Raw genomic sequence first — 25,384 nt, forward strand, 5'->3', positions numbered from 1 at the left:
ACGATAGAGACTATCATTAGAAATTGCGGCATCATTTCACCCTCAAAGAAGGTGAATGTGTCTTTGTCCAGAGAGTCACGTGACTATCAATTAGATGTATCCGTCATCCAGGCGTCAATCAGCAAGCTGGTGGGATCTCAGTATACCTTCTTCAAGTGCATCGTTCTCTGTGGCATCAGAGCTCCTTTGAGCCATCATTATTCAAGGTGCTGTCTGATCTTCGTCGATCTTAACATCCCCGTTGTTATTCGCTGCTTCTACGGTTTGGCATCTAGCCTCAGCCTTAGACCTAAGGTATTTAGGACGAGGCCGAATCAACTGCGTCCTGACTTACTGATTTATCTTTGTTATTTATCTAGAGATTCTAAAGAGCTCAAAGAAAGCTCCAAGACTTTGCTGGTCCATTTACCACTAGCGTTGCGGTAGGCAGGTCTCCCAAAGGTGCATGCCTCAGAGTCCCGCCGTTGTTCAGTCCGCTCCCCGTCATAAGCTGGGAATCCACAAAAACAACTCCCGCTTTCCTCCCTCTCAGCATCAACCAACTCCCAGTTCACCACCACCCGCTAATCAGCCCCCTCTACGACACTCTCTTTTGCCGTGGGCTCTCTCTTGTGCTGTTTTTCCATCCTTCCTGTCTCTTCTTATTCTCTTTGTAATCGGGAAGAGGAGTTTTTTTTGGTCTTCTCCGTCTTTTCCCCTCCTCCCTGTCCCTTTTTCTTTTCTTTTTCCTCGCTTCTCCCTGGTTTGTCGCTTGTCCGTAAACCAAGATGAATGTCACTCAGGTTTTGGAGAGCACCATCTCGCCAGGTAGGTTACTACTCCCCGTGGCCATGTCTCAGAGTCTGTTTTTCGGAGGGGCGGTTGTGCTAATGATTTGGTTCGTTCGAATAAATAGATGCCAACACACGTTCCAACGCCGAGCAGCAGTTGGCTCACGCCGCCGAGGTTGACTTTGTACGTATCTGCATCTTACTCCTCTTTCATCTGTCCTTTGTTCTTGGGACGAAAATCGCCGAGCTTGGCCTGCTAACGCCTTTGCCCTCTCTTGTTTTAGGCCGGATACCTCGTCACCTTAGGTCAGGAACTCGCGAATGAAAACTCCGCATCTCACATCAGAACCGCCGCCGGTATCGCCCTAAAGAACGCCTTCACTTTCAGGGATCGAGAAAAGCTCAACGAGGTTCAACAAAAATGGCGCCAGCAAATTACCCCAGAAATCAAGACGCAGGTCAAAGAACTTGCGCTCAAGACGCTTGCCTCCAAGGACGGGCGCGCCGGTCAGTCCGCAGCTCAGTTTATCGTCTCGATCGCCGCTATCGAGCTGCCCCAGAATGAATGGCCGGATTTGATGCAGATTCTCGTTCAGAATGTAGCGAGTGGGACGGACCAAATGAAGCAGGCCTCCCTGGTCACGATCGGTTTCATCTGTGAATCTCAGGAAGTCGAGCTCCGCGAGAGCTTGGCTGCGCACTCTAATGCCATCCTTACGGCTGTCGTTCAGGGCGCTCGCCGTGAGGAGCAGAACATGGACATCCGATTCGCTGCCATCAAGGCCCTCAGTGACTCTGTTGACTTTGTGCGATCGAACATGGAAAACGAGGGCGAACGGAACTATATCATGCAGGTCGTGTGTGAGGCTACGCAGGCCGAAGATCTCCGCGTTCAGGCCGGTGCCTTCGGCTGTCTGAACCGTATCATGGGCGCTTACTACGATAAGATGAGCTTCTACATGGAGAAGGCTCTCTTTGGTCTGAGCATCATGGGAATGAAGAGCGATGAGGAAGACGTAGCCAAGCTTGCTATTGAGTTCTGGTGCACCGTCTGCGAAGAAGAAATCGCTATTGAAGATGACAACGCTGCGGTACGCCTGCCTATATCAGTATTATTATGATGAGCTCTCGCTAATTATGTTTAGGCCCAAGCCGAGGGTTTGACCGATCTCCGCCCCATGTACGGTTTTGCGCGCATCGCCTGCCGTGAAGTCGTCCCGGTTCTGCTGCAGGCTATGTGCAAGCAGGATGAAGATGCGGGTGATGATGAGTACAACATTTCTCGCGCGGCTTACCAGGCTCTGCAGCTGTACGCCCAGTGCGTCCAGGCTGAGGTCATTCAGCCTGTTCTTGCGTTTGTTGAGGAGAATATCCGCAACGAAGACTGGCGCCGCAGGGATGCTGCCGTTGCTGCTTTTGGTGCTATCATGGATGGTCCCGATCCCAAGGTTCTTGAACCTCTGGTCAAGCAGGCACTGCACGTACTCGTCAGCATGATGGAAGATAGTTCCATCCAGGTCCGCGACTCCGCTGCGTACGCGCTCGGCCGTGTCTGCGACTTCTGCTCCGAGACTCTTGAACCCGATGTCCACCTTCAGCCCCTTATCTCTTGCCTCTTCAACGGCCTTGCAAGCTCCCCTAAGATTGCCAGCTCGTGCTGCTGGGCTTTGATGAACGTTGCCGACCGCTTCGCTGGCGATGTCGGCGCGCAGACCAACCCGATTTCGAAGTACTTTGAGGAGAGCGTCAAGTCGCTCCTTGCGCTCACAGAAAGGTACGTTTCTCATCCTTTCCATCCGAAATTCAATCTAACCCCGTACAGACAAGATGCGGATAACCAGCTCCGCACCGCTGGCTATGAAGTTCTCAACTCTTTCGTGACCAATGCTGCCAACGACAGCCTTCCCACGGTTGCTCACCTCTCTGACGTTATTCTCCAGCGTCTGGAGCGCACCGTCAGTATGCAGCAGCAGGTTATCAACGTTGAGGACCGCATCATGCTCGAGGAGATGCAGACCGGAATCACCAGTGTTGTTCTGGTAAGCACCAAAAATTCACTTTTGATGGCCTATTACTAATCTGTACCAGGCTATTGTTCAACGCCTTGAGGGTGAAATCAAGCCCCAGGCTGACCGCATCATGCAAATCATGCTTCAAGTTCTCTCTACAGTCCCCCCGAAGTCCAGTGTGCCTGATGTTGTGTTCGCTACTGTTGGCGCTATTGCTGGCGCTCTGGAGGAAGAGTTTGAGAAGTACATGGAGCCTTTCAGCACGTTCCTCAACAATGCCCTTGCCAACCTCGAAGAGGCTGGTCTTTGCGCTATGGCCATCGGCTTGGTCAGTGATATCTCTCGTGCGTTGAACGAGAAGGTCCTGCCGTACTGCGACAACTTCATGAACCACCTGATTACCAACCTAGGCGTAAGGACCCTTTTCATCTTATCTACATTGTTCAATCTCTAACGGAATACAGAGCCAAACCAACCAGCTTAAGCCTGCTATCCTTGAAACTTTCGGAGACATTGCCCAGGCTATTGGAGGTGAATTCGTTAAATACATGGGCGTTGTGGGTCAAGTACTCAAGCAGGCCTCCTTGGTTACTGCCAGCAACGATGTCACCATTGAGATGCTGGACTACGTTATCTCTCTTCGTGAGGGTATCATGGATGCCTGGGGCGGTATTCTCCTTGCCTTCAAGGGCACACCACAAGGTACGTTTAGTCTCCGATTGACTTGTGAAATATATGCTAATTCAGGTCCAGTGCAATCCCTGAAGGAATATATTGAGCCCATCTTCGAGCTTCTCCGTCTCATTGCCCAGGACCCTACTGCTCGCAGCGAGGGTCTCATGCGGTCGGCCATGGGTGTCCTTGGTGATCTTGCCGATGCATACCCCGATGGCTCTATCGCCCCCTTCTTCCGCCACGAGTGGGTCACAAGCCTGGTGAGGGAAACCAGGACTAACCGTGATTATGGCGACAGCACCGTTCAGACCGCTCGCTGGGCCCGTGAGCAGGTCAAGAACCAGATCAACATGCAGGGTGGTGGAATGTCATAAGACTCTCTTGGCCGAAGCATCTATCCCTATCCTCGGTTCAACATCACCCAACGAGGCGTGCTATGTTCTGGGAGACTATCTCGCGATTAGAGGTGGTCTCTGCCTTGAAGTGCCTCTTTATGGGACACTCAAACGCCGTGCCCTGAAATAGCGTCAAGCAGTCAAACAATTTCCAGACTGCTTGTACTGCAATATGGCGGTTCTTTCCCCCATCACATGCCCCTCTCACCATCTATACCCCGACTACTCGCCCCGACCCCTCCCCCTACACTACCTCCCCTACATCTTGACATTTTGTCTTCCCCATTGCGTTACGACCACTGCCGATGGGCATCCCCGCTTTTCGGACGCTTTTCCTGCGTCGTGACATGTCCTAATGCATGATCAATCAATGTTTCCCCCACCATCTTCACCTTTTGTTACCCTTTTATCACTAGACCCACGCATTTTTCCCCTAACTCATGTATGCCCGAAAGTCATGTAACCCCTAAGACATACACCGCCATGAAGTATTTGACCCATGCTAGTATAATTTGACCCTGATCCCCTACCCAAAAGAACCTGTATAGAGAATGATAACACTTTGAATAAGCACATGAATTCACACCCATGAAGTACAATGATACGTAATAATTCTTCTTCAGCAGTCCTAAATAGTACAAACCCTGGCTGACGACCTGACTTCGAGTCATGGTGTTATCGCATATCACGTGAGGATAAGGGTAAGGCGCGAAAACCCTAAGCGCCGCACTATCGTGAAATCTCAACTCCACCGCTAGTGATCTGCCTTCTGACTTCGACAACCTCGTTCACTCCAGCACCACCGGTACCGTCCATCGAGGTATGTTTTTGCTTGCAGTTATCCCCCTTCTCCAGCCTAATAGCTAGTCTGGGAGAGCAATCACTGCGGAATTTCTGGTCACCCAATTCACCGGAGTTGCGACCGGAGAACAAATCGACGAGCCTTGAACGAAGATGGTGAACAAAAAGTTTATGATGCAAAACTTTCAAGTCGAAGGACTCAATGGGGCCAGAAACCTTTCCAACGTGATACGCGTCTCTCATTACGGCACGGGCTGAAGAACCCTTTTGATTGTTGCAACCATAAGGGCACTCTTTGCGCCTAGGGACTAGTCGGCTGACTTTGGCGAACCCACTCCCCACCTGCTGGGGGTCAGGGTTTTCTTATAATCTAGATACCTCATCTCCAGTTTTCATCTCTACTCGATTTGAGAATCTCGTTCTTCTCGCCTCACAACCGACAAAATGGTCAAGACCTCCGTCCTCAACGATGCGCTCAACGCCATCAACAACGCCGAGAAGGCTGGCAAGCGCCAGGTCCTCATCCGTCCTTCCTCCAAGGTCATCATCAAGTTCCTGAGCGTCATGCAGAAGCACGGTATGTCAGCGTCTTTTCGTCCTCGTCTACGCCAGGTTATCCGATATGAGAAAAGAGAGAAAGGGGCTTGTGAGATCTCGATATACAAGAAAATTCGGGTTGATAACTAGGCGTCGCTTTCGATCCTTACAAGTTCTGCCCTTTAAGTGCCCGAGAAATTAAACTCGTCGTTTGTCCTTCGGGATGGTGGCGGCGGAGATCTTACAAGTTTCCCATCTCTCTTTTTTCATATTGGAGCTCTGCGTTGGGCAAACCTTTAAATTTCCGATACACCATACTAATCTTTTCCTCCTATAGGCTACATCGGTGAATTCGAGGAGGTTGACGACCACCGCTCCGGCAAGATCGTCATCCAGCTCAACGGCCGTCTCAACAAGTGCGGTGTCATCAACCCCCGCTACCCCGTTCAGCTCGGTGACCTCGAGAACTGGGCCGTCCAGCTCCTTCCCTCTCGTCAGTTCGGTTTCGTCGTTCTGACCACCTCCGCTGGTATCATGGACCACGAGGAGGCTCGTCGCAAGCACGTTGCTGGCAAGCTCCTCGGTTTCTTCTACTAGATGCCCCAAAAAAAAAAGTACATGAAAACTGGAAATATGGATCTGGCATGGATGTGAATTGAGAACGGCTATACTTGTTGGCGAGACGTCGGGATGATACCCTGTGCTGGACGCTAGATAGTAGTTATGTTCGATAATCTATGGCTGTGTCTGAATCCTGCAACCTATCTCTTTCGTATTTTTCCCCAGTAGATTTCTGTAAGCCTGACCCCTGAGTGCTGTGCAGTTTATCACGGGCCGAGGTTCAGCCCCGATATCAATATCCCCCGCAACTCGGTCCCTCGACCCCAACTCACCCCTTCTCTTTATCATTCCCCGTCTAGTATCTACCAATCCTACAACTTAAGCAGCAGCTCTGATTGCAGTAAGGTACCGGCCGCTCTCACCATGCCGCTTGACACAATCTACCTAACCCGCCACGGCGTAAGTCTCTCACACCACCCAAGGCCCAAATTTACCCCATCTTTTCTCCAGCGCTTCTCTAACGAATCCCCAGCATCGTCTAAACTGGACAATCGACCATAAGACGGGCGCATACAGCTGCCAGTTCCCCTCACCCACGGGGAACCCGTCCGACCCAGCGCTTACATCCTACGGCGTGCGGCAATCGCACGAGCTCGCGGCGCATATCATCAGCGGGGATGTAGCGCCCAAGCTGTTCCGGGTATACTCGAGTCCATTCTGGAGGTGTCTACAAACCATCGAGCCGGCCGTGAAGGCTCTAAAGAGGAAAAAGGGGGGTCGGGGAGGAGCAGAGGGTATCGATGCGAATGCGGAGTTCGAAATTAGGGTTGAGAACGGGCTTGGGTTTGTTCCCTCCTTCCTTCTTCTTGCTTAAAGGGGTTCGAGTACTGATGGATATATCCCGAGTACAGCGAGTGGTTTGGCTCAACGACCTTCTTCCACCACCCCGAGCCGCCAACGCTCTCAACCCTCCTCTCAACCCCAAACCCCAGCACCGAGGAAGAACCGCCCTTCACCCTAAACACCACCCGCGACACGCCCCTCCTCTACACATCTACACGGGGCGAATCAATCCCGCAACTACACAACCGCCTCGCAACCGCGCTGGCAGGAATCATCCGCGAAGTGGACGCCGAGATCGCCGAGCTAGAGGCCTCTTTACCGGCCGAGCAAAGGACAAGCAAGGCCATACTGATCTGCTCGCACGCTGCGCCGTTAATTGCCATTGGGCGCGTGCTGACGGGACATATGCCGGGGGACTCAAGCGAGGAGGATTTCTATGTGTTTACGGCGGGACTGAGTACGTTTCAGCGAAGGGGCGCTCGAATCAACTCGGGGCTTGAGTCTGTTGCAGATAAAATAACAGATGGCGTGCTAGCGGAGGGGACGAGAATTACTGATCCGATGGCCACGGTTGTACCAGATTGGGAAGGAGGTAAGGGGGTAGGGGGTGGTTGGAATTGCGTAAAGAATGGCGACTGTAGCTTTTTGAGCGGCGGTGCAGAGCGAGGTTGGCATTTCAACGGAGAGGAGTCCTTTGATACTGGACCGATGGCGGACACGGCGAGTTCGGCGGAGGGTGAAATGAGATTGGGAACCAAGTTATAGAGTCTGCGCGTTTACCTATACCCAATCTCGATAGAATAGAAATGTTAATTCATCTAGTTTGTGCCTTGACAGTCGTGACGCTAGTGCTCTTCTGTATATGAAATCGAATAATGATGCCTACGCTAATTTAACCGGTAACACCAAACGGTGTACATCATGCGGTACGAGATGCTAAAAGAGTGCAGAGGGAAGCACGGTCAGTGTACTTCTTGGGGTATCACGGGTTGGGGTTCATTCGCTTCAGTCTCGGTGGTAGCTTGAGCACGCTGCCCACCACTTGTCTCCTCCACAGCCGCTACTTCTGCTGCCGTTGCTGCCGCCGCTGCTGCTGCTTCTACTTCTTGCCAACGTCGCTCTTCCTCCTGCCGCGCCAGCTCAGCATTCCGTGCAGCCTCCGCCGCATTTCGTACCTCGATATGCCTCTCCCCCACGCCAGGTACTAGACTGGCAATGAACAGAGCCGCTGACCGCTCTACCCTTCGTAGATTGTGGTATAGACCGCCTGCTCGTCTTGCGTCGCGACCAGGATGTACCCCAACCTGTTGATCAGTTGTAGCTCTACCAGCTGTTGCTTCTGCACCCTGTGGGCGTGGCGGTACTTGCTCGCCCGGTGCGAAATGTACTAGCCCTTCGAGATGTCGCTGTACGGGAACGAGAATCATCTCGTACACCCGGTTTGGTACACTAGTTTCTGAGAGGATTGCGGCAATCACAGATAGGGTTACATAGAGCAACCGTGTCTGGGAGCCGGGCTGACTAAACATATGACAGAAAAAGTAGAGCCGCATAAACAACCACAGCCGTCGGAGGTTTCTTCCCAGGCCGAACTGGCCATCAGCTACAGGGCGCTGGTTCAGTACGGCTGCACGGACGACATTCTCCATGACTGCTGCGTCTGCATTTGGCTGCGCATTGGCTTGATGGCCCGCAGTGGTTTCGACTGTACGAACTGTACCTGGTGTTCGCGTTCCATCGGTTCCGGTTGAGGGTGCGCAAACGGCTTGATAGCCATTGGGGGATGAGACAAGATACAATGGAGGCGTCGGTCTGTTAGAAAGGCGAGTGTGTGAGAACATATGACGCCGACGAAGCTCATCCGCACGGGTGGATATGTCGAAAACCCTGGTAATTAATGGCTCAATGAATTCGCCGCGTTCGGACGGATCCCGTCTAAGCTGATCGTCGAGGATCATGAACAGGTGCGTGCGCAACTGAATTACGTGGTCTAGCGACGGTGCAATCCCGCAATTGATCTGTTCTTCTGCCAGGCTGATATACTGTTTTAGTAGCCTCAGGCGCGCTCGGGTTTCTTCAGGAAGCTGAATGCCATCCCCAAAATCCGCGAGCGGGAGGCTTGGCAGGGCGGCAAAGGGTGATGATGTCGGGGCAGCTGTGCCTATTGGCCCTGGTATATACGAGGGCGGCCGGTGAAGCTGCTGCGTCGACATCTGTTGCGAACGTCTTAACCAAGGAAACCGGCAATGGGCATTGTCGTGTTGTAATTCAGCCAAACGACGAGTAGCATTCTCATGTAAAGACTGCGCAACCTCTTCCCGTCTCAAAGGATTGGGTTGCCTGTACCTCAGTTGTGGCGCGTGTGGCTCAGGATTTCGCAGCTGGTTGTCGCTGTGAGCCTCGGCGCGACTAGATTGGTACGAGGTATTTGTGACAGTCGTAGCGGAGTCCGTAGAGTTTGCCGGGGAAGGGCGGAGTACCAGATGCACCGAGTACTCAGAGCTCTATGTAAGTGTTCCGTTGTTAGTTCTAACACCCGAGTATGTTTTGGAACATTGCGCTCACATTCATCGGTTCGAAGAGCGACTGCAATGTAACATCGTCATCTAAAAGCAACTTCCCCAAGTATAGTAGTTTTTGTCTATCCGGTGTAGGGCGAGAAGGGATTGATTGTGAGATGCGGACTTTCAAGTCCGCGATGGTCGAGGAGAGAGGAAGGCTGGTGAAGGTGAAGCGGTTCGGCGGAGGTATAGAAGGACACAACACATGGAGAATGACATCCCCAGGGTCATTTCTACCCTCTATCTGGGACAAAGACATGGGTCGGGCAGCAGAATAGAATTTCACAATGCGAATAGTTGGAGGTTGCGAAAAGGCCAGGTATGTGGTGCGGACCTCGGCGTTAGTATAGGTACGATAACAGTGGCCTTTCGCGGATGAGGTCGATATCTTATACGCAGTCGCCGAGCGGTTCCCTTAGCCGTTCTAATCGCATGTATAGGTTCGAATTATGCGACAAACGAGAGTCAAGATCAGTAATATGATGTAGTATAAGGTGATGAGAGGTTGGAGAAGCGGAGAAGAGCCGTGGAGGAGGGAAGGAGACAATCGCTATCAGCCAATTCTGCCGGGCGGTAAGAATGGCCCCAAAAACATCATGTCCCCCGGGTGGCATATTAAATTGCATGTTCACATGAGCCTATCCTATCGAATCCTCCCACATCCCGGGAGAGCTTTTGCCTGTTATCTATCCCGCACGGGATGATATTCATGGTGTGACACTCCCATTATGGCCTCGGGCCTGTTCAGCTGTACCGTTCCGTTTCGTCGGAACCTCACTCGTCTCTCGAAAGAGCGCATTGCGTCGTCAGATATGGTGTCTTTCGGCCCTCCTGAGCGGCTTAGGGCTGGCGTCAGGTTCTTCCACAAATCCCGGCCTACATATAACAACCAGAACCAGAATTCTTCCACCCAGGGCTCCTTTGGATCTCGACTGCGCTTTGCCCTACGAAATACTAAGGTCGAATGGTATCCCATTCCTGTTGGACTAGGGATCGGTCTTCTGGGCATCCTTCATTACTACAAGTCTCAACGCAATGAGCGGATACGAAGAGAAAGGGAATCCGAAGCGACAGGGGAATCCTTTGATTTCTCAAAAGCACCTCCGCGCCCGAAAATCCGACCTAGCGGGCCATGGCAGGTTCAGATCATGTCAACACTGCCCTTGAAGGCAATGTCTCGATTATGGGGGCGCTTTAACGAAATTGAGCTTCCGTACTATCTGCGTGTACCGGGCTTCAAGCTATACTCATGGGTCTTCGGCGTTAACCTCGATGAAGTGGCTGAGCCCGATCTTCACGTATATCCAAACTTGGCAGCGTTCTTCTATCGGCAATTGAAGCCCGGTGTCCGTCCGCTTGACCCTGATCCGCATGCCCTTTTGGCTCCCTCCGATGGGCGCATTCTTCAGTTCGGTCTCATAGAGCGGGGCGAAGTTGAGCAGGTTAAAGGCGTGACCTACAGCTTGGATGCTCTCTTGGGTTCTGCTACCCCATCCCAGGCGGACCACTCCAAGAAGTTTACGGACCATCACAACGAACCATCGCAAAAGGACGCCGCCAGTATTGCGGCTGATGAAGAATTTGCTACGATGAACGGCATTAAATATACTCTGCCTTCTCTCTTCTCTGGTGAGAGCGCAGGTCTAAGAAAACGCTCATCATCTAAAGATGCGTCCACCGAATCTCAGGTATCATCCGAAGCTCAGGTCCGTGAAGACCTTGCGCGTGGTGACGGTACTCCTTGGTACGCTCCAAAACCTACCTCGAATAACGCTCTTTACTACGTGGTTATATATCTCGCTCCCGGTGATTACCACCGGTTCCACTCGCCTGTTCCTTGGGTTGTTGAAAGCCGTCGACACTTTGCAGGCGAACTATTCTCTGTGTCGCCGTATCTGCAGCGTCACTTGCCTGGTCTTTTCACACTCAACGAACGTGTCGTGCTTCTGGGTCGGTGGCGCTGGGGATTCTTCAGCTATACACCCGTTGGCGCCACAAACGTAGGCTCGATCAAAATCAACTTCGACTCTGAGCTACGAACTAATAGTCTTCTAACCGACACCGCCGCGGATAAAGCTGCCGCAGAAGCCGCCGAGCGTGGTGAGCAATATCCTGGATTCGCTGAAGCTACCTACCTTCATGCCAGTCGGACATTAGGAGGTCACTCTCTCCAGCGAGGTGAGGAGATGGGCGGGTTCCAATTGGGAAGCTCCATTGTGCTGGTCTTCGAGGCTCCCATGGGCACCCGCAAATCATTTGATGCCGGCTGGAAAGAGGGCCAGCGCGACGGTGGGCTAAATTGGACAATCGAGAAGGGCCAACGCATCAAGATGGGCCAGAAGCTTGCATATGTGGATATTGAGGAGTAGGGTGTATATATGTGCTTCTTGAAACCTACTGTTGCTGCTGGTGTTATGCTAGGTTGTTGTATTATCACTCAAACAATATGATAATGTATCATATTCTTAATTCCCAGTCACACTGCATCTCTTTGTGGCCCTCACGCCATTCAGTCCCCAGTCCATCAATTACCCTTATAGTAATTCACGTGACAGTGCGGAATATCCCCGCAAATAAAGAGGTCTAGTCTAGCACGCAGAGGAACACCAAAACAAACATCTTCAAGAACTGTTCTTCACAGTGAGGGTACAATGGTAACAACCTAGATTGGTTCAGGATACTCCAAACTCAGTGCAAATTGCAGTCATGCCTCGCAATATCCTCCGCAGACATCCCGCTGCTCCCTCCGATTCTCCCCCACAGCAACCCCAACAAGCACAACAACGACAGCGCCTGAACCATGCCTCTGCACAGCCGCAGTTCCAGACCCCATCGCCCAGGGGAATCCCCTTTCCGCAGCTACACCCTTCACCAGGGGGCGCGATCGATCCGTCAGCAGACGCAGCGGGGGCTCCGGAACCGGTTCGGCGCGCGGCGCAGGCGCAGGCGGCCCTTTTTTCGTTGTTTGGTAGAGGTGTCGCTGGGAGACCACAGGGGAGAGGGTCAATGGTTGATCAAAACAGAGACGATGATGAGGAGGAATATGACGAAGATAGCCCGTTCGATGAGGACGTTGACGGCGGAGATCTGAATGGTGAGGGGGCCGAAGGACGGGCAGACCTCGAGGGAGATGAAGCCGATCTCTCGGAGGAAGAGATGGGAGATGTAATTGAGGGGGATATGGAGGATGACGAGGGTCCAGAGGGAGATGAGGATGAGCTAATGCAAGATCGAGGTGTGTTACCACTTGTTTTGGTTCAAAGAATACACAGCTAACAGACCCTCTTCTCGGCACAGATAAATCACCCACTCCACTCCCAAACGACCTCCGTGAAATCTCCTCGCTGGCATCGTGGACCGTCTCAACACATAAGCCGGGCTGTGGCGTGGCCGCGCTCCGTAACCCAGATCATACGCAGTACTGGCAGTCCGATGGACCGCAGCCACATACACTCACACTACACTTTTTCAAGCTCGTCGCCGTTGTCAAGATCCGGGTCTACCTCGACTTTAGTCTCGATGAGAGCTACACGCCTACGAAGATGACCTTCCTGGCTGGCATGGGCGGGAACGACCTAGTGGAGTTCGCGACTTGGGAAGGGGAGGGGCCATGTGGCTGGGTGGATGTGCCGCTTGAAGGTGTCGGCGGTCAAAATGGCGGATGGGTACGAAAGAGACGCAGGTCTCGGCGAGCCCGGAAATCGTCAGTCCTGCGCCGCAGTAGGAAGGGCAAGGGGAAGGCAGGACCTGCGGGTGGTGTTTTCGCGGATGACTCGATGCTTTCTGATCCCGAGAATCATGATAGTCTCGATCATGAAAATAGCATTTACGATGAGGGAGACGAGGCCTACGATTGGGACGATGATGATGGTGACGATGACGACCTGGAAGATGACGATGATCCGTATGCGGGAAGCGTGCTCAAAGCCATGGTGATTCAGATGCGCGTGATAGAGAACCATCAGAACGGAAAAGATACGCACGTACGTGGGTTCCAGGTCTTCGCGAGAGACAATGACCGTCGGCGTATTGGCAACGCTCCCTCCGCGTCTGCAGATGGTCGGGTCCGCAGGCACAGTGTTCGCAAGTCTCTACGCGGCGCTAATGACGATGACACTCGCGACGGCGTTACTGACAGGGGCAGGGTGACCGGTTTAGAGGAGCCGGATTGGATGGGAGACCCCGTAATCCGGTAAACAGCTGGCCATCGTCCCTATCACACCTTACTGCATTTTACGTACTCTGGAGTTGGGGTTCCTTTGGTGTTAATGGGCGCATGATGAACAGCCAAAAAGGGAGGTTATATTCGGCGCCTCGGTTTAAGATACCCGCTAGGTACTTTTTTATGAACTGCTCAAAAGTGGCTGTTAGCATAGCAGTCCTAGTAATCATAATAACTTATTGAAATGCTTCTGATAGTTATAATCTATTCAAATTGTTCGTTAACTCATTCGGCATGATTGATGCTATATAAGGTAGATACTTTTGTGATATCATATTTCATTATAAGAACGCCCTCACAAACCCTCGATGCACATCACTTATTTCTTGAGGAGCTTCTCCAGCTCAGCGGCAACGGCGTCACCGACCTCCTTGGTGGAAGCCTTGCCGCCAATGTCGCCGGTGCGGACACCAGACTCGATGACGTTGCTCACGGCCTTTGCAACGGCGCTAGCCTCGTCGAAGAGAGCGAAAGAGTACTGCATCATCAAGCCAACGGAGAGGATGGCAGCAACGGGGTTGACAATACCCTTTCCAGAGATGTCGGGGGCGGAACCTGGTTAGCTCAGAGTCAGTACATCACCGCAATCAAGCGGGGCAGCATTGACTAAACGTACCGTGGATAGGCTCGTAGATACCGTTAACCTTGCCAGTTCCATCAGGGATGCTGCTCAAACTAGCGCTGGGCAGCAGGCCCAGGGAGCCGGGGATAACGCTAGCCTCATCGGAGATAATGTCACCGAACAGGTTGCTGGTGATGACGATGCCGTTCAGCTTGCGGGGGTCCTTGACCATAATCATAGCGGCGGAGTCGATAAGCTGGTGCTCGATCTTAAGCTGGGGAAATTCCTTGGCCATGACCTCGGTGACGGTCTTACGCCACAGACGGCTGGTAGCGAGGACGTTGGCCTTGTCCAAACTCCACACGGGGAGAGGAGGGTTGTGCTGCAGAGCGAGGTGGGCACCAAGACGGGTGATGCGCTCGATCTCAGCGCGCGAGTAGGGCTCCGTATCCATGGCGAAACCGCTTCCGTCATCCTCCTTGCGCTCGCCGAAGTAGATACCGCCGGTCAATTCACGGATGATGTTGAAGTCGACGCCGCGGCAGACTTCCGGGCGGAGAGGGGAGCTCTCTACAAGAGAGGGAGCGGCGAAGTTGCATGGTCGCAGGTTGGCGAAAGTGCCCATCTCCTTACGCAGCTTGAGGATACCCTGTTCGGGACGGACGGCGCCAGTTCCCCATTTCTGTTAATATTCGACTCACGATTAGCTCATTTCTCATTGTTCAGTATATCGCGGGGTACTTGGGGAACCATACCGGGCCACCAATGGCACCGAGGAACACAGCGTCGGCGTTCTTTGCAGCATCAAGAGCTTCATCGGTAAGAGGAGAGCCTGTGGCGTCAATTGAGCACTAAGGAGTAGGTTGGTCAGCATATATGATTCCGCTTTATATCGTGGGGTCATTGCTTACACCACCCAGTAAGTGATCTTGGAGGTTGAAAGTGATGTCATCTCGGCTCTTTTCAATCACACGAAGAATCTAAATCGCAAAATTCAATTAGCCTCTTAGGTTATTCACCACGTTGTGCAATTGTTCAAGGCTCACCTTGACAGCCTCTGCGGTCACCTGGAGTATAGCTCGTCAGCTCGGCGCCATAGCAATTGTTATACATGAAGCTCACCTCAGGACCACAGTGGTCTCCCCCAAAGACGACAATGTTGTATGACGGCATTCTAGCGGCGCAATTCAAGAGATACTGCAAGTAAGACAAATAAAGAAGCTCTGAACAAATAGGTGTTGGGACTAGGAGAGGCTCCGATGTTTTAAGGCATTCGGCGGGGTGGATTTGCGGTCTTCCCCACGCCGACACCGGAGCGCGGTTATGTACGGTAATCGCATCTCCCCAATTGGGCCAGTATAGACCAGGCACAGTCAAAGAAACACATTAAAATAGCTAAGAAATCAAGATAAGAAGACAATTAATAACAAGAAGCGAAAAGAAAAAGTCGGGGAAGAAGATGAAGAAGAAGAATGAAAAGAAACAAGAACCATAGACCATCGCTCCAGTCCTTCTTGGTCCACACGCCCGTTGGTGACAGATGTACACGCCCAATCCCACAAATTCCTCCCAATTCATATGCCCAGACACAATCTAGTTATCCGCAATGCGATCACATACCCAGGGGCTCGCAGCGAACGTGAAAATGAGTATAGCAACGATTCTAGTGTCCGGTCAAGGGACGAAGCGCCAGAACAATGCAGTATGATATAGGCCGTCAAGGTGACGGGAAATGACCCAATGGTCTCGAGTGTCAACTTCGGAAGCTTGGTGACGAAGGGAGTGTATACCCCAGAACTTCCGTTTTGACTGCAGGCTCGCGTCCTGCTTTCGAACTAATCCTTCCTTGCCCGGCGAGCCTTCCTTCGGTTTTCGAGGTCTCCCTCCACTAGCCAATTGGACGCCTTTACCAACTGCACAATGTTGACAAACTGCTTGAAAGCCATGACTGGGAACGAGACCGCAGTGATCACCCAAGGCCAGAAGCTGTCAATCTTGTTGGCCCGGGCCAACTCAAGAGCCCCAGCGCTCCAGGGACTAGCGAATGCGCTTGTCGGGGCAGGGGGCGGAGGCGTTCCGCCCACGGTGACACCCTGAGGGGGCAGAAGCAGCGAGGGGGATAGGGTGGGAGACGAAAAGGAGAGTAGGTAGAGGCCGATGAAAAAGAGCTCATTGAGAGCACAGCAGATGAAAAGAACAGTCTGTATACGCATGTCGTCAGCATTGCTCGGGGTTGCGAGTTCCATCCGGTATAGCAACACTCACCCTGCTGTTGTAGTATAGGTATAGAATCCAGCTTCGTGAAGAATCGATTTTCTTATGGCTCTGGTTAGAACCGCCCATGCTGAGAGTCGCGTACATGTGCATGTAGTGACTGGCCATATCCAAGGCGATCAAAGACTGGAAGATGAGCGCCCATCGTGGCCAAGCGGAGCTCAAGAAGACGAGGAGACAGGCAGTTGTGCAACGATCAGTCACCATGTCTAACACAGCGCCGAACGTGGTAGACTGGTTGTAATACCGCGCTGCATATCCATCCAAGGCATCCAGCAAGCAGGAAACGCTGTATAGAATCGAGCACGTTCGAGGGTGGAGGGGCATATAGTAGAGGGAAGCAATCGCCAGCACGACTCTCACATAACCTATTCGCATCCCAGGTGTCAGCGGGGATGCAACGACCATCGACCGAGAGTGGGATTCCTACCAATTATGTTGGGAGCAAAGAGATATACGTTCTCTCTCACTCCATCGTCTTCCGGTGTAGCTGACCTGCTCTGTTTCGGCGATCTCTGTGCTGTGCCATTACTCGTCAATGAAATATCGTCGCTTCCTTCAGGCTGGGCAACCAGCGCGGCCTTTTGTCTTCTGGTTCGGGCGCTCATAGTGTGATTAGGCGGAGAGAGGGGGTAGTGTAATGGTCACCGACAGCTGATGGGGGCTGTCGGGAATAGAGGGCGTAAAGCGGCGCGATGAGGTGGTGAAAAAGGGGAGAAACCTCTTATCCGAGCACTTCCACGGCGGACAAATTGCGACTTCCGAAGGACAGACTATGCCAACTGGATACGTATGGAGTCGATTCAAAAGCTGGAGTGGAAACAGCGCATTAGCTACCTGGGCATGAGCTCTGAGATCATTCCAGAAGAGCACGGCTGACTTCACGATTGCCAACCGTCAGCTTGAGGAGCTTATCCGACACGTACCACCAGTATGATTCAACTGCTCTGGTCTCGGCGCTGCACGCGTCCGCTTGGTGATAACGAGGATCACAGGCAATGAAAATTTGTTGAAAGCAACAGTACGGAGTACGCAAGGTGCAAAATGATTGAAATTTTGTCTGCGTGTCAGAATGAGAAAACACTGGGGCCTTTCTAAAATATTGTTGATCAGCTAGCGCCGCACTCCGTAGTCACCGGAACCCTTGAGGATCGCCGACTTCTCGAACAACTCAATTACTAGGACGATAAGCTCGATAAGGTAGACTTGAAGCGACAGCGCTCAGCCACTTACAGTCTATTAGGGACAAGTAGGATCTGCTTTCTTGTAGATTCAAAGATAAAAGAATGAGGGGGCATCAAAATTGATGAGGAAGAAGTCCGGGATAGGGGATGCCACAAGCAGATATTTGCCTTCAGACTGAGTGCATTTACCTTCTAATTTTCTATTGAGTTGCCGGAGTATCTATGCTTGGCCTATAATTCACTATGCTACCGCGTCTCAACTATGAGCACACCAAAGAGAAAGAGACGCATAAGTAGTATTTCCGGTGTGTATGTACAATTCATGCAATGCGATAAAAAAGTAACGAGAGCAATGAAGGTAAATGTTCGTAATATATACAGTGTTTCTGTCATCTCCGTGACCTGCGCGGATCTGTGGCCTCTTGCCGGCGGAACTCACGAGATTCTTTTGTTCCCAAACTTCCTAAGCCCCCTTCGAGACGTCGCTCCCAGCCACCGAGTCGCACGACAAGGCAGGTGGCATTGTCGCCTGTTCTGGTTACTTCAGTGGCGAAGTTCACAACATGTTGAGACCCTTCGTCTGGAGTTTTCGCTTCCTTGACGATGTCCACTACCTCCTGGTCAGTGAGCGCATCACTGATACCGTCCGACATAAGGACTAGGAACGAGTATTCGGCGGGTGCCAGCTCAAATCGGCGCAGCTCAGGTTCAGCCGAAACTCCAATCCGTTTGGATTGTACATCGCCAAATGCACGGGTGTTGGCTAGCCCGCTAATGCGCTCCTCGCCAAACGAATCGGTGACGAAGGTGGCTGCATATCGCCGTAGCCGGTTGGCTTCAATTGGGGAGGATGGATGGTGATTAGACGTAAGCGGAATGGCCTCTCCAGTGACTGTGGAGCATAAAACTATCCTGGTATCACCTACATGCGATACCAGTAAGCTAGACGGGCTTGCTGGGTGCCAAAAGGGGGCAGGTGTGGGCGTAGAAATGAGCACAGTGCTAGCTGTACTCCCACCCTTAAATCGTCTCAGACCGGCGATGTTCAAGGACTTGGAGTGCTTTGGCCCGTAAAGAATATCATCTTGGTAAAGAGGGCGGCAGACATTGCTCAACTCATCATCTTCCCTTGAAGCCTGGGCGGAGACAAAGTCCAAATCCGCACGCAAGAAAGCATACTCCAGGATCTCCTCAATCGTGACTTTTTCGTCGGTGTCTGGCGTTGGTGGTGCCTCGCCCTCTGCTGGTCGATTGGCAAGGTGGGAGAAATTGGGCGGCACGAATCTTCTAAAATATCCTCCAACGAGATTCCTCCAACTTTGTACCAGAGTCTTTTCTAACCTCTGAACTCTCAATACATTGCTGCCCTGTCGAACTGGCAACTCAGCTCCAGTCTCATCCTTCAACAGGCCCTCCTCGCCCTTTCTCAGACTCGACTGAAGCTCGAATTCGGCAGCGGTGTCTTGGATATACTCATGCAGCGTTTCTTTCAAGAACGTACTGCATTCTGACCCGCCATGGCCATCAAAAATTCCAAAATAGAACACCTGGGGATCCCCGCTCGCACTGTCCGCGCCTCTATTCTCCCGAAGCGCAACGCCCCGCGCAGCGCGGTCTCTGATAGTATGAGAGGCGGGAGGTCGCTTCGCAAATGCGGGAATGTCAATTACTCCAGCTTGGTAGGTGTCTTCATTAGACGGTCTAGTTCCCCGTGATGTTGAGGCTCCGAAATGGTGTTTCGCGCTGCGTAGCGGTATCCGAACAACCGTTGTCTCGCGGCCGGTTAAGGACTGAAAAGATACTGGCGAGTTCGTGGATTCTCCGGTATGCGGGACAGATGCCGAACGAGGGAGTTTGTGAAACGATGTCAGAGGGCCTCTTGGGTCTGGATGGAGGGATGATGAGGGCAGATGCGTAACGAAGTAGTCGTGAAACTCGCGTCGTTTTGTGGTCCGCGCTGAGTCTGGGGTCTGCGTATTTGATGAATAGCGACGCTTGCAAAGACGAATATAATCTATTAGTGAAGTGTGAGTAAGTAATTCGATTTTCCAAACTTCGTCCATGGAGTTTCTTCCGTGACTTGTACGGGGTAATCTCCATTGGATTATCGGAGATAAGAAGAGATTGGGGAGGATTAAGTTGAGAACTCCGAACATACTGTAACTGTCAACCAGGGTCCAGGCCTGGACAGTGACTCGCTTTGACGGAGCCAGAGTCATGAAGGTCGCGACATCGGTCCTCGAGGCCAAGTAAAACTGTAGAGAATACCGTGTTAAATGAGAGGGAAGGGGTCGATCCTGAGGTCCAATTATTGTCGCGGGGGGCTGATCTAATACCCTTTCTGCGGCCCGAGCGAAGAATGCTACGGAGAAACTCCCCGGCAATTCGTGGTTCCTATTCTTATCTCCTCGAGTGCTGGCGGCCGCCGGCACTATACTGGGTTGGCCATCTGGGGCAAATACTTATACTCCGTATTCTACATACCTAGACCAATAGGAAGATAATATCTCACATTCGCCTGCTCCGTAGGCCGGATATAGATAGTCGCGTCGCCATACTAGATGTCATGCTTGCGACTTGCGGTTGAAGAGGCAAAAGGTAAATTTAACAATGATCTGGTGCTCAGAGTCAATAGAAACAGATGACATCATCTCAATGGAAATTACGCGGCAACAAAAAGAGTGCACAACCATTCTGAATGTTCTATGCAGTACGGAGTGCATCTCCGTCATTGGCTCTGACTTCCAAGCCAGAAGAACCCAGACCCAGAGAATGAAAAACAAAAAAGTGGAGCAGCTGGGAATCGAACCCAGGACCTCTCCCATGCTAAGGGAACATTATACCACTAAACCACAGCCCCAACTGTTGAGAGCTGGGCTAAGTTTTCCCAACCATGATGCAATTATTGAAGAGACTGTATAAGCGCCAACGTCATCACCCCAGGGCCTAAGCCGCGACTCCGCAACTCTACCTCCTAAGCACTTCTTAACACTGCAACGACACTCATCCCCATTTGCTTCCAGGAACATCAGTACACCTATCTTCTTTCCATAACTGCTTTTGCCATACTACTTTGCTATTGTCTTACCTACGGGGTTTTTAGAGCTGGGGCTCTTCTACCTGGCTGGTCTTCGCTTTCAGCGATGGCGACTCTCCACCAGCGCGATTAGTGGCAACAGACAGCAGTTGTCTTTCTAACAACCCATCTACGAGACGAACTACGAGAATGGCCCGTTTATCTTGCTTCCTTCCATGAGGAATTTTCTCAAAAGTCGCAAATTCCAGCTAACCTGCTACATTATGAAATGAGATGTCACGACAGTATACTACTAGTTCGCCGCGCTGATTCCAGCAAACGCAGCACCCCTTGGCACATCAAATACCAGTCGGCAGCTAATGCTACGCGATGTCTACTGACTTTTTATGGATGGAGATACAGTGTCGGCCATCGGTGCCATTTTCGTCACTCAAAGCTCTGGCAGTCAAGATTTGCGAGACATGCAAGGGCCAGCGATGCTGCGAAGGCCCGTCCTGACTGGTGAGGTCAAAGTACTGTCAACTCAACTCGCATTACCGATGAGAATGCATCAACACATGCCAGCAATATCAGCACTCTACATGGACGTTGTTTCCACGCATCACTGGTGCACGTTTCCGTGGCGAGCAGATCCAACAACATGCGGCATTGGCATTATTGAACGAGCTTTTGAGACTACTATTAGCCGTGTCCCGAGTCCAGCTTGGAAGCCACGGTTGTGTGTGTGTGTGATACTATGCTGCAGGAGAAGCTAGGGTAACCACCCGTTGGCCTTTGAATGAACGGACTCATAGGATCACAACATTGAGATGTCACCTTTTTCAGGAGAAAGCAATACCTCGGGCGAGAGCACTACAGACCCCTAGGGATCAAAGGCCTCGAGGAGTTTAGGAGGGACTTCTCGGTCGAAGACAATTGATGCTCTCGAAGAGCATTAACGACAATGGCGCCGGAAAGCCGAACTCTATGGAAGTGAGCCTCGCGGGCAGGCTCGACGATTACGCGGCTCAGGGCGGGCAGACAATCAACGTCCATGTTGAGTATTGAGAGCTCCATATCGGCCCTTAAAGGTCCCCGTTGTGTGCCTCACCTATCTGCGAGAAGAGAAATACGACATCTCAGAAGCGAGCTTGCTGAGCGTCCCTGCCATATCCGGGTCTACCCTACCTATGGGGGTTTCCACATGTGCCTCGTTGCGCATCCTCCACGTTCGGGTGATATCATCAGGCCGTGTTCCCAGGCTATCACTTCGGACACCGTCTACCGCTTCTGTCAGGTGGTAGGATCATTCTCATCACCTGCCACGGCTCCATGATGTCAACTTCGCCTGTCTTGCGCAGGTACTTACCAATCTACATCAACAAGGGGCTGTGGTTTAGTGGTATAATGTTCCCTTAGCATGGGAGAGGTCCTGGGTTCGATTCCCAGCTGCTCCACTTTTTTGCCTCTATCTCGTCTGTTTGGGTGTCGAATTTTTTTATGCCCAGTGGAGCCTCGGCGGGGATCTTGACACACACTTTTGCACCTGCTTATATCAGATGGGGCTGTGGTTTAGTGGTATAATGTTCCCTTAGCATGGGAGAGGTCCTGGGTTCGATTCCCAGCTGCTCCACTCTTTTTGCATCAGGCTGTACAGTGTGTGTGGGTGCTCGGAGTTCATTTTTTGGGGTGGTTATCGTGAAAATCAGAATTACGGGTTGAAGATGGAGTTTTATTTTCTCTTGTGGCTTGGCTACAGGCACGTGATGTCAATTTGGCTCACCTTTTAACATGAAATGGGGCTGTGGTTTAGTGGTATAATGTTCCCTTAGCATGGGAGAGGTCCTGGGTTCGATTCCCAGCTGCTCCATCACTTTTTGCTCTACCAGTATGCGTGCTGTTTTCATTTTTTGGGTTTCATTTGGGTTCGACCAGGTGGCGTACCACCTAGGTATGGTTGAAGCTGATGGTCGCTCGCTCATGGGCTTTAGTTCACTCGTCGCACCTTCCTACTTGATCCTCGAACTTGGTATGACATTCTACTCCAGGGACAGTTTTCAGCGCGGTCATTCCTGTTTTTTCCAGCCCATGAGGATAGTTGGCTGATGGGTTACGTCTATTCCTTCAAAAGTATGGCGATATGCTTATAGGCTTACAGTTTTCTGTTTGTGCACGGGTATTATAAGTCACTTCTTGACCGGTCGTCCTCCCATGGCCGTTGATGCAGCAGCCCATCTCGTCAGCCAGAGTCTGCTATTCGTTCTTATGGGGTGGTCGGGTCTTTCACTTCGCTCTGCTTTACGATTGTGAACTGGGGTCTATGGGCACTGAGCATTGTGGACTTGGGGCTAGAGGTTAGTTTTCTATCCTATTTTGATGAACTGCATCCCCCTTGCCTCTCCTGCATGCTGGAGTGAGGGCAACCCACAGTTTCTTAATGAGTATCCCCCGTTGTGGGCGCAGATGCGGTGCGGCTTTGTCTTTCTTCTTGGTGCCTACTCTACTCTGTCTTCGCCTTGTGGGTCTGCCATCCTTCGTGGGGAGCTTGCAGTGGGCGCCTAATGCTGATGAGTGCTTCATCACAATCGGCCGATCTGTATTCCAGTTGTTACTATGCCCACTGTCCGTTCTCTTCCAGCTCGGGGGTGTAGGCTCGTAGCACAGCTCGCGTATCTCGGGGCTTGTCTAATCTATACTCTGGGCAGTAGGCGCGGTCTGCCTGGGCTAACAGGCTGTCCGCATTGAGTTGCAGTGTGTGGACGACGACAGCGAAAGCGTCGGTGTAGTTGCGTGTTGGTTCTTCCTGGTAGTGAACCTAGTGAGTCCGCTGTGAGCTGTTGCCCGTGCTTGCTTCGTTCTGCTTTCGGTTTGTGGCCACTTTCGCTCATGCACACGACCAAATGTTTTTATCTTTTCTGTTACGGGTAGCGGTAGGCCGATCTTTGGTGCCTCCCCGGCCAGCTTTTACTCGATGTCGGTGTTGGTTGTTTTGTTACTGTTTGCAGCACCTGGGCTCCGTACGCGGGTGCATTTGCTTGCCAGTTGCGTGGTGCATGCTACTAATTGTTAGTATGTCATCTCGGTCGGATGGTCGCTGTTTCGTGTCGGGCTTTGGCTGATATTCAGTGATGGTCCGAGTTAGGGCTAAACTGGTGGGATCCTCGTGGTGGCAGGTCCTGGTTATTGCATGCGTGGCTGTTCGTGCGGTTCCTCTCGTGGTCTGTTGTTGTATGCTGTGCGGTTGTCCAGACACAGTCAAGCCACTGTCTCATATGGGATAATCACTACCGTAAGTATAGGGATGCGCCAATATATGTTTACGGCGATCGAACCACGAACGCAAGACATGATATGGCCAGTGACACTGATTTGCGGGCCCCACGGGCTACAGACAGATAGACCGACATTGTAGCCATAATCACATTCATTGGCCCTCGTCGTAGTAGTAATAGCTTAAAATGAGTGAGTAGCATGCAGAGCGAGTTTAGTTGCTGGCACACTGTACACCAGTATATAGATTGAAATCTGTATATAAGGTTTGGATATAAGCACTCATTCATCTAATGGGGCTGTGGTTTAGTGGTATAATGTTCCCTTAGCATGGGAGAGGTCCTGGGTTCGATTCCCAGCTGCTCCATTCTTTTTGCGCCGTCCTAGTATTTAGGGCGCTAAAACACTACATGGGAGAGCATCTGTATTTTTTTTTTTTTTTCCCTCTCCCTCCATTAGGCAGTACCAAAGGAGCACGTGATGGCCAAAGCGACTAGAACTCAACGCGACAGACGTCTACCCAAAAAGGGGCCGCAGAAAACATTCGTGGAAGCCCTAACCTGAACATGGGCCAAGGAAACGGATAGCACGCAAAACCAAGTTAACCAGACGTATAATCTGTGATAGTACACACACCCGTAAGACACCTGCCGTGAAAGAATATTACCCATCATTCTCAAAGTAAGCGCAGCATCAGCGTTGCGGTTGTATTCCCACCATGTCATGCATGCACAGGCTCCTAGGCTCCAGGCCACAGATGGATGAGAAGACCGCACGGCAAAGTGTGACACCGATTCTCTTACTGAGCGAGACTACATCCATCAAGACACAAGTATAACATGACACGAGAGATCTAGCATGTTAGATCAGACGACGGTAGGTAAGACACGACGCCCGCAGCCAGCATGGTGTATCACCACTGGCCACAAACAGGGGCGGCGAGCTTGCCGGTCACCACAACCCGCACAACAGGATCCTCACCCATGAGTGAAGTGGTCTAGAAGGACCTTAAGGTCCCTACTCATGCCTTCCATTTGATCTAGAATGCCAGTTGGGTGCCAAATTACCGATGCCTTAAAGCCCAAAGCCGCGAACAGGACATGCAGGCGAGTCGCCTGGTCACAATTCCCGATTCGAATACCAAGCAGGGAGCCAGACCCTGATATCGAGCCCAGCAATACTGTAGCCAAGAGAATAGAGTCGCTAGCTGCATCGACCACAGCGGGGTGGGATTAAGGAGGCCGGAGAAGGATGCGTACAGGTTGCGGAATAGACGAAACTAGACCAAGCAACTGCTCACATGCAGCCTCGTACTGACATGGAATGATAATGAAAGCTAAACGGGCACCGAGATAGATCGGAACACCGAGCACTCCAAGACTAGCAAGGTAGAAACCGGCGACAGCCTGCAGCCAATCCTGTAGGACAACTACACCGAGACGTAGTGTAGATAGTCGGGAAGGGTTAGTTGCTTACCAAGGGAGTTGTGACCTTACTTCGGGATATGGTATAGGATCCTAGTACCAACAACAACAACATGAAAGGAAAAGAAAACGGACATAGATGGGGAGGCCTGGTGGTAGAGCCTTCCTATCTTGGAGGTGAGAGGTAAAAAAAAAAGGCAAAAAGAATGGAGCAGCTGGGAATCGAACCCAGGACCTCTCCCATGCTAAGGGAACATTATACCACTAAACCACAGCCCCA

General features: G+C 51.7%; 10 protein-coding genes and 6 non-coding genes across 16 annotated transcripts; 9 read left to right on the plus strand and 7 right to left on the minus strand.

The window, feature by feature from the left end:
* Positions 1-170: 170 nt before the first annotated feature.
* BDW74DRAFT_143930 (karyopherin beta) lies at positions 171-4,458 on the plus strand. The gene is made up of 9 exons (XM_073722941.1): positions 171-294; positions 360-807; positions 896-954; positions 1,055-1,861; positions 1,916-2,544; positions 2,593-2,809; positions 2,859-3,191; positions 3,244-3,481; positions 3,533-4,458. The coding sequence occupies exons 2-9, from the start codon at positions 768-770 to the stop codon at positions 3,826-3,828; spliced, it is 2,619 nt and encodes an 872-aa protein (XP_073588603.1). The 5' UTR covers positions 171-294; positions 360-767; the 3' UTR covers positions 3,829-4,458.
* A 167-nt stretch (positions 4,459-4,625) lies between these two features.
* Positions 4,626-5,947, plus strand: BDW74DRAFT_143932 (40S ribosomal protein uS8). Its single transcript, XM_073722942.1, has 3 exons — positions 4,626-4,669; positions 5,025-5,227; positions 5,525-5,947. The coding sequence occupies exons 2-3, from the start codon at positions 5,095-5,097 to the stop codon at positions 5,782-5,784; spliced, it is 393 nt and encodes a 130-aa protein (XP_073588604.1). The 5' UTR covers positions 4,626-4,669; positions 5,025-5,094; the 3' UTR covers positions 5,785-5,947.
* A 178-nt stretch (positions 5,948-6,125) lies between these two features.
* Positions 6,126-7,364, plus strand: BDW74DRAFT_143933 (phosphoglycerate mutase family protein). The gene is made up of 3 exons (XM_073722943.1): positions 6,126-6,207; positions 6,281-6,591; positions 6,660-7,364. Exons 1-3 carry the CDS (start codon positions 6,172-6,174, stop codon positions 7,354-7,356), a joined length of 1,044 nt encoding a protein of 347 aa, XP_073588605.1. The 5' UTR covers positions 6,126-6,171; the 3' UTR covers positions 7,357-7,364.
* A 53-nt stretch (positions 7,365-7,417) lies between these two features.
* BDW74DRAFT_143934 (uncharacterized protein) lies at positions 7,418-9,641 on the minus strand. The gene is made up of 2 exons (XM_073722944.1): positions 9,157-9,641; positions 7,418-9,095 (listed from the first exon to the last, which is right to left on the minus strand). The coding sequence occupies exons 1-2, from the start codon at positions 9,409-9,411 to the stop codon at positions 7,554-7,556; spliced, it is 1,797 nt and encodes a 598-aa protein (XP_073588606.1). The 5' UTR covers positions 9,412-9,641; the 3' UTR covers positions 7,418-7,553.
* Positions 9,642-9,788: 147 nt separating this feature from the next.
* Positions 9,789-11,678, plus strand: BDW74DRAFT_143935 (phosphatidylserine decarboxylase 1). The gene has a single exon (XM_073722945.1). It carries the CDS (start codon positions 9,881-9,883, stop codon positions 11,519-11,521), a length of 1,641 nt encoding a protein of 546 aa, XP_073588607.1. The 5' UTR covers positions 9,789-9,880; the 3' UTR covers positions 11,522-11,678.
* A 119-nt stretch (positions 11,679-11,797) lies between these two features.
* BDW74DRAFT_143936 (anaphase promoting complex subunit DOC1) lies at positions 11,798-13,578 on the plus strand. Its single transcript, XM_073722946.1, has 2 exons — positions 11,798-12,387; positions 12,450-13,578. The coding sequence occupies exons 1-2, from the start codon at positions 11,859-11,861 to the stop codon at positions 13,346-13,348; spliced, it is 1,428 nt and encodes a 475-aa protein (XP_073588608.1). The 5' UTR covers positions 11,798-11,858; the 3' UTR covers positions 13,349-13,578.
* Positions 13,579-13,593: 15 nt separating this feature from the next.
* Positions 13,594-15,220, minus strand: leu2A (3-isopropylmalate dehydrogenase LEU2). Its single transcript, XM_073732836.1, has 6 exons — positions 15,059-15,220; positions 14,983-15,003; positions 14,848-14,916; positions 14,692-14,787; positions 13,991-14,618; positions 13,594-13,929 (listed from the first exon to the last, which is right to left on the minus strand). Exons 1-6 carry the CDS (start codon positions 15,107-15,109, stop codon positions 13,694-13,696), a joined length of 1,101 nt encoding a protein of 366 aa, XP_073588609.1. The 5' UTR covers positions 15,110-15,220; the 3' UTR covers positions 13,594-13,693.
* A 422-nt stretch (positions 15,221-15,642) lies between these two features.
* On the minus strand, positions 15,643-17,273 carry BDW74DRAFT_45163 (CDP-diacylglycerol--inositol 3-phosphatidyltransferase). Its single transcript, XM_073732837.1, has 3 exons — positions 16,641-17,273; positions 16,202-16,578; positions 15,643-16,137 (listed from the first exon to the last, which is right to left on the minus strand). Exons 1-3 carry the CDS (start codon positions 16,816-16,818, stop codon positions 15,772-15,774), a joined length of 921 nt encoding a protein of 306 aa, XP_073588610.1. The 5' UTR covers positions 16,819-17,273; the 3' UTR covers positions 15,643-15,771.
* Positions 17,274-17,711: 438 nt separating this feature from the next.
* ptcA (type 2C protein phosphatase PTC6) lies at positions 17,712-19,773 on the minus strand. Its single transcript, XM_073722947.1, has 2 exons — positions 19,553-19,773; positions 17,712-19,408 (listed from the first exon to the last, which is right to left on the minus strand). The coding sequence occupies exons 1-2, from the start codon at positions 19,611-19,613 to the stop codon at positions 17,784-17,786; spliced, it is 1,686 nt and encodes a 561-aa protein (XP_073588611.1). The 5' UTR covers positions 19,614-19,773; the 3' UTR covers positions 17,712-17,783.
* A 409-nt stretch (positions 19,774-20,182) lies between these two features.
* Positions 20,183-20,254, minus strand: BDW74DRAFT_t41. The gene has a single exon. It is a non-coding gene; the product is annotated as a tRNA-Ala (tRNA).
* A 1,541-nt stretch (positions 20,255-21,795) lies between these two features.
* On the plus strand, positions 21,796-21,867 carry BDW74DRAFT_t29. The gene has a single exon. It is a non-coding gene; the product is annotated as a tRNA-Ala (tRNA).
* A 104-nt stretch (positions 21,868-21,971) lies between these two features.
* BDW74DRAFT_t30 lies at positions 21,972-22,043 on the plus strand. The gene has a single exon. It is a non-coding gene; the product is annotated as a tRNA-Ala (tRNA).
* A 165-nt stretch (positions 22,044-22,208) lies between these two features.
* BDW74DRAFT_t31 lies at positions 22,209-22,280 on the plus strand. The gene has a single exon. It is a non-coding gene; the product is annotated as a tRNA-Ala (tRNA).
* A 1,695-nt stretch (positions 22,281-23,975) lies between these two features.
* BDW74DRAFT_t32 lies at positions 23,976-24,047 on the plus strand. The gene has a single exon. It is a non-coding gene; the product is annotated as a tRNA-Ala (tRNA).
* Positions 24,048-24,123: 76 nt separating this feature from the next.
* BDW74DRAFT_143952 (uncharacterized protein) lies at positions 24,124-24,710 on the minus strand. Its single transcript, XM_073722948.1, has one exon. The coding sequence runs from the start codon at positions 24,403-24,405 to the stop codon at positions 24,181-24,183; it is 225 nt and encodes a 74-aa protein (XP_073588612.1). The 5' UTR covers positions 24,406-24,710; the 3' UTR covers positions 24,124-24,180.
* A 601-nt stretch (positions 24,711-25,311) lies between these two features.
* On the minus strand, positions 25,312-25,383 carry BDW74DRAFT_t40. Its single transcript has one exon. It is a non-coding gene; the product is annotated as a tRNA-Ala (tRNA).
* Between the last annotated feature and the right edge of the window lies 1 nt (position 25,384).

Source organism: Aspergillus multicolor, assembly GCF_047715735.1.
Source record: "Aspergillus multicolor strain CBS 133.54 unplaced genomic scaffold BDW74scaffold_2, whole genome shotgun sequence".
NCBI classification, from domain to species: Eukaryota; Fungi; Ascomycota; class Eurotiomycetes; order Eurotiales; family Aspergillaceae; genus Aspergillus; species Aspergillus multicolor.

Bases quoted from the DNA above. Each gene is read 5' to 3' on its own strand.
- BDW74DRAFT_143930 (XM_073722941.1), top strand. From the start codon at position 768: ATGAATGTCACTCAGGTTTTGGAGAGCACCATCTCGCCAG. The intron at 3,192-3,243 runs GTAAGGACCCTT...AACGGAATACAG, and splicing joins ACCTGATTACCAACCTAGGC to AGCCAAACCAACCAGCTTAA. The intron at 3,482-3,532 runs GTACGTTTAGTC...ATTCAGGTCCAG, and splicing joins CTTCAAGGGCACACCACAAG to TGCAATCCCTGAAGGAATAT.
- BDW74DRAFT_143932 (XM_073722942.1), top strand. From the start codon at position 5,095: ATGGTCAAGACCTCCGTCCTCAACGATGCGCTCAACGCCATCAACAAC. The intron at 5,228-5,524 runs GTATGTCAGCGT...TTCCTCCTATAG, and splicing joins GAGCGTCATGCAGAAGCACG to GCTACATCGGTGAATTCGAG.
- BDW74DRAFT_143933 (XM_073722943.1), top strand. From the start codon at position 6,172: ATGCCGCTTGACACAATCTACCTAACCCGCCACGGC. The intron at 6,208-6,280 runs GTAAGTCTCTCA...ACGAATCCCCAG, and splicing joins TCTACCTAACCCGCCACGGC to CATCGTCTAAACTGGACAAT. The intron at 6,592-6,659 runs GTTTGTTCCCTC...TCCCGAGTACAG, and splicing joins AGGGTTGAGAACGGGCTTGG to CGAGTGGTTTGGCTCAACGA.
- BDW74DRAFT_143934 (XM_073722944.1), bottom strand. From the start codon at position 9,411: ATGTCTTTGTCCCAGATAGAGGGTAGAAATGACCCTGGGGATGTCATT. The intron at 9,096-9,156 runs GTGAGCGCAATG...ACACTTACATAG, and splicing joins CGCTCTTCGAACCGATGAAT to AGCTCTGAGTACTCGGTGCA.
- BDW74DRAFT_143935 (XM_073722945.1), top strand. From the start codon at position 9,881: ATGGCCTCGGGCCTGTTCAGCTGTACCGTTCCGTTTCGTCGGAACCTC.
- BDW74DRAFT_143936 (XM_073722946.1), top strand. From the start codon at position 11,859: ATGCCTCGCAATATCCTCCGCAGACATCCCGCTGCTCCCTCCGATTCT. The intron at 12,388-12,449 runs GTGTGTTACCAC...TTCTCGGCACAG, and splicing joins TGAGCTAATGCAAGATCGAG to ATAAATCACCCACTCCACTC.
- leu2A (XM_073732836.1), bottom strand. From the start codon at position 15,109: ATGCCGTCATACAACATTGTCGTCTTTGGGGGAGACCACTGTGGTCCT. The intron at 14,917-14,982 runs GTGAGCCTTGAA...TTTGCGATTTAG, and splicing joins TGACCGCAGAGGCTGTCAAG to ATTCTTCGTGTGATTGAAAA. The intron at 14,619-14,691 runs GTATGGTTCCCC...GAATATTAACAG, and splicing joins TCGGTGCCATTGGTGGCCCG to AAATGGGGAACTGGCGCCGT.
- BDW74DRAFT_45163 (XM_073732837.1), bottom strand. From the start codon at position 16,818: ATGAGCGCCCGAACCAGAAGACAAAAGGCCGCGCTGGTTGCCCAGCCT. The intron at 16,579-16,640 runs GTAGGAATCCCA...GGATGCGAATAG, and splicing joins CTTTGCTCCCAACATAATTG to GTTATGTGAGAGTCGTGCTG. The intron at 16,138-16,201 runs GTGAGTGTTGCT...ATGCGTATACAG, and splicing joins ACCTATACTACAACAGCAGG to ACTGTTCTTTTCATCTGCTG.
- ptcA (XM_073722947.1), bottom strand. From the start codon at position 19,613: ATGACTCTGGCTCCGTCAAAGCGAGTCACTGTCCAGGCCTGGACCCTG. The intron at 19,409-19,552 runs GTATGTTCGGAG...CTTCACTAATAG, and splicing joins GACCCTGGTTGACAGTTACA to ATTATATTCGTCTTTGCAAG.
- BDW74DRAFT_143952 (XM_073722948.1), bottom strand. From the start codon at position 24,405: ATGACATGGTGGGAATACAACCGCAACGCTGATGCTGCGCTTACTTTG.